At 39.1% G+C, this 2,900-nt stretch overlaps 1 protein-coding gene across 1 annotated transcript; it reads left to right on the top strand.

Moving 5' to 3' along the window:
* The first annotated feature begins 1,180 nt into the window (after nucleotides 1-1,180).
* LOC124404722 lies at nucleotides 1,181-1,858 on the top strand. Its single transcript, XM_046879057.1, has one exon. It carries the CDS (start codon nucleotides 1,181-1,183, stop codon nucleotides 1,856-1,858), a length of 678 nt encoding a protein of 225 aa, XP_046735013.1.
* Nucleotides 1,859-2,900: the final 1,042 nt, after the last annotated feature.

Genomic DNA, 2,900 nt, shown 5'->3' with positions numbered 1-2,900 from the left:
CTATGATGACTTACATCGCACGAAGCAAAATTATCGGCAGAGTGGATGTGGACCTGCTTTCACAATATAAGACAGAGGTAGATTACTGGAAAAGTGTATTGAAAAGGATTGTTGCAGTCATTAAATTTTTGGCATCAAGAGGACTCGCGTTTCGTGGTGATAATGAAACTTTTGGATCTCAAAACAACGGCAATTATTTAGGATGTATGGAATTACTAAGCGAATTTGGCCCTTTTCTTGCGGATCATATAAAAAAGTACGGAAATCCTGGTAAAGGAAACACTTCATACTTATCAGCAAATATTTGCAATGAATTCATCGATATTATGGGAAAGAAAGTTTTAATGACAATTGTGAGAGAACTGAAAACAGCCAAGTATTATTCAATTAGCGTGGATTCTACTCCCGACCTCTCGCATATTGATCAGCTGACTTTTATTGTTCGGTACGTAAAAGACGAAGTCCCTGTTGAGAGATTTATACAATTCTTACCTATCAAAGAGCACAAGGCTGAATATTTAGCGGAAACAGTTTTGAGGTTGCTGGAAAATTACGGTGTTTCAATAAAAGATTGTCGCGGTCAGAGTTACGATAATGCGTCAAATATGGCTGGAAAGTACTCGGGTTTACAAGCAAGAATTAAAGAGAGGTGTGAATTTGCCATTTTCGTACCATGTGCAGCACATTCCCTTAACTTGGTAGGCCTCCATGCTGCTGGATGTGTTCCAGAGGCAACAAGCTTTTTTCAGCTAGTTCAAAAATTGTACAACTTCTTTTCGAGTTCTACCTACCGATGGAATTTATTAACGAAATGTCTCGGTTCTAACAAAGTCATCAAATGCCTTTCCGAAACCAGGTGGTCCGCACGTGCTGACGCTGTTGGTGCTTTGCATCGGAGTTACAAGGAAATTTTGGAAACCTTACTACTGATTGCTAGGGATACAGATCAACCGGGAGAAACTCGAAACGAAGCCCTTAGCCTGACCAGAAAAATGGAAAAACTTGACATGATTGTTCTGACAGAAATGTGGAGTAACGTATTGGAAAGGATCAACACAACAAGTCACAGCCTGCAAAAAGATACTCTAACCATGGACGTTGCAACAAAATTATTCGCTTCCCTGCTGACTTCATCGGTAATGTTAGGAATAATTTTGACCAGTACGAATCCTCTGCTAAAATGAAATTTCCGGACGCCGACTACAAGGACCTCTCTCAAAGAACAAGAAGTAGAAGTTCGCGTATTATATTTTTTGAAGGACCGGCGCAAACTGTGCAACTAACTGGCGGAGATAAATTAAAAACGCAAACGTTTCTTCCGATAATTGACACCTTGATTACTCACTTGAAGCAACGATCAGATTCGTACAAAGAAATCAATCAACGTTTTGGATTTCTTACTCGCTTGAAAAATATTAGATCGAACGAGTTGAAAAATAGTTGCAAAGAATTTGCTGCAATGTATTACGTCAATGTTATTGCAGAAGAACTGGAGTCTGAATGTCTTCATTTGGCGCATTATTTAAGAAATGTTCAAAACAGTGGAAATGAAGAAATAAATATTCCAGAATTATACCACCTCCTGCGAGCTGATGAAATTGAAGAAACATTTCCTAATGTTGCTATAACTTTGAGGATTTTCTTGGCGTTGATGGTAACCAATTGTAGTGGTGAACGCTCCTTTTCAAAGTTAAGTCGAATCAAAAACGAACTTCGCAGTACCATGCTTCAAGAAAGATTAAACAACCTGTCATTGATGAGTATCGAAAGAGACGTTCTCGAACAAAATGACTTCGAGGAAGTAATCGATGATTTTGCCCATCAAAAATCGAGAAAGAAGCCACTTGTTCCAGTTTAAGTAATGTTTATTTTTTTGTTGATTGTGTACTTGGCTTTCCAGTTATAGAAATAAAAATGTACGATTTCTTAGTGGCGTTTTATTTTTTTCCAAGTATCACTTCTGTAAATGGGTAGTGGGCCCCCAAAATCAAAAGTGCCAGGGGCCACTCCATGCCTTAAGACGGCACTGCTAATACGGGTTGACGTCCACGCACCTCGCGACTTGACAGACGAAAGACATGGCGTCTTGGGCCTGACGGTCCAAGAGCCCTCGGAGCAACAAAGTTACAGCGGTAATTAGCCAATGAGATGCGAGGGCGACCTCCCGGTGCCAGAATCGGCATGGTCAGCGTTACTCCGGGCCTGACTCGAGTGCTCCGACGATGTTCCGACGATTCTCAATCTCGTCGGTTACATACTATAATTACGAGTAAAAGATACTGAGATGCAATTCTCACACATTCATCCATACATCTTAATGAACAACCTATTTTAATTTGGTACATATTGTACGCATGGTTTAGCCTAATTGTTGATGATGATTTTGACTTAAAAAGAAAAGATACTTTTGGGTTGAGACTCGCTGGGGTTTATCACGTTTATCACCACTTCACGCTTTGCGTTCTCGGTAATGTTAAATATGGCACTAAGTTAAACCTAATACGCGGGCCTGTACGTGACTTTCTCTAGGAGGGGTGGAACTCGTCGGTTGAAGCAATATGATATTTTGCGTTATAATCATCGAAACGAAACTTTCAAGCGCTGTGGCTGTTGAGTAAGATGAAGCAATTCTGTGATCATGTTTTAATTTTGAAAAAGGTTCGCCGAGGCGGTACGCCGGGACGTAAATATAGCAATAAGTAAAGTGAGAAAAAGGTCATTTAGGAATATGAATTGAATAATCAAATTTCGTTTCATAAATAATTCACACAATTATATTTTCATTATAAATTTTCCGCCCAACGTCGGACCACCTCGGATAAAAAGAATTTACAATAAAGTCAAGATTTACATTAAAAGTCGTAAATTACGTCAAAATCAAATTTTTATTAAAATAAGTT

Source organism: Diprion similis, chromosome 3, assembly GCF_021155765.1.
Source record: "Diprion similis isolate iyDipSimi1 chromosome 3, iyDipSimi1.1, whole genome shotgun sequence".
In the NCBI taxonomy this organism is placed as follows: Eukaryota; Metazoa; Arthropoda; class Insecta; order Hymenoptera; family Diprionidae; genus Diprion; species Diprion similis.
This window is presented reverse-complemented; position numbering and strand designations above follow the sequence as displayed.

Excerpts from the sequence above, each read along its gene's own strand:
- LOC124404722 (XM_046879057.1), top strand. The coding sequence starts at position 1,181 with ATGAAATTTCCGGACGCCGACTACAAGGACCTCTCTCAAAGAACAAGA.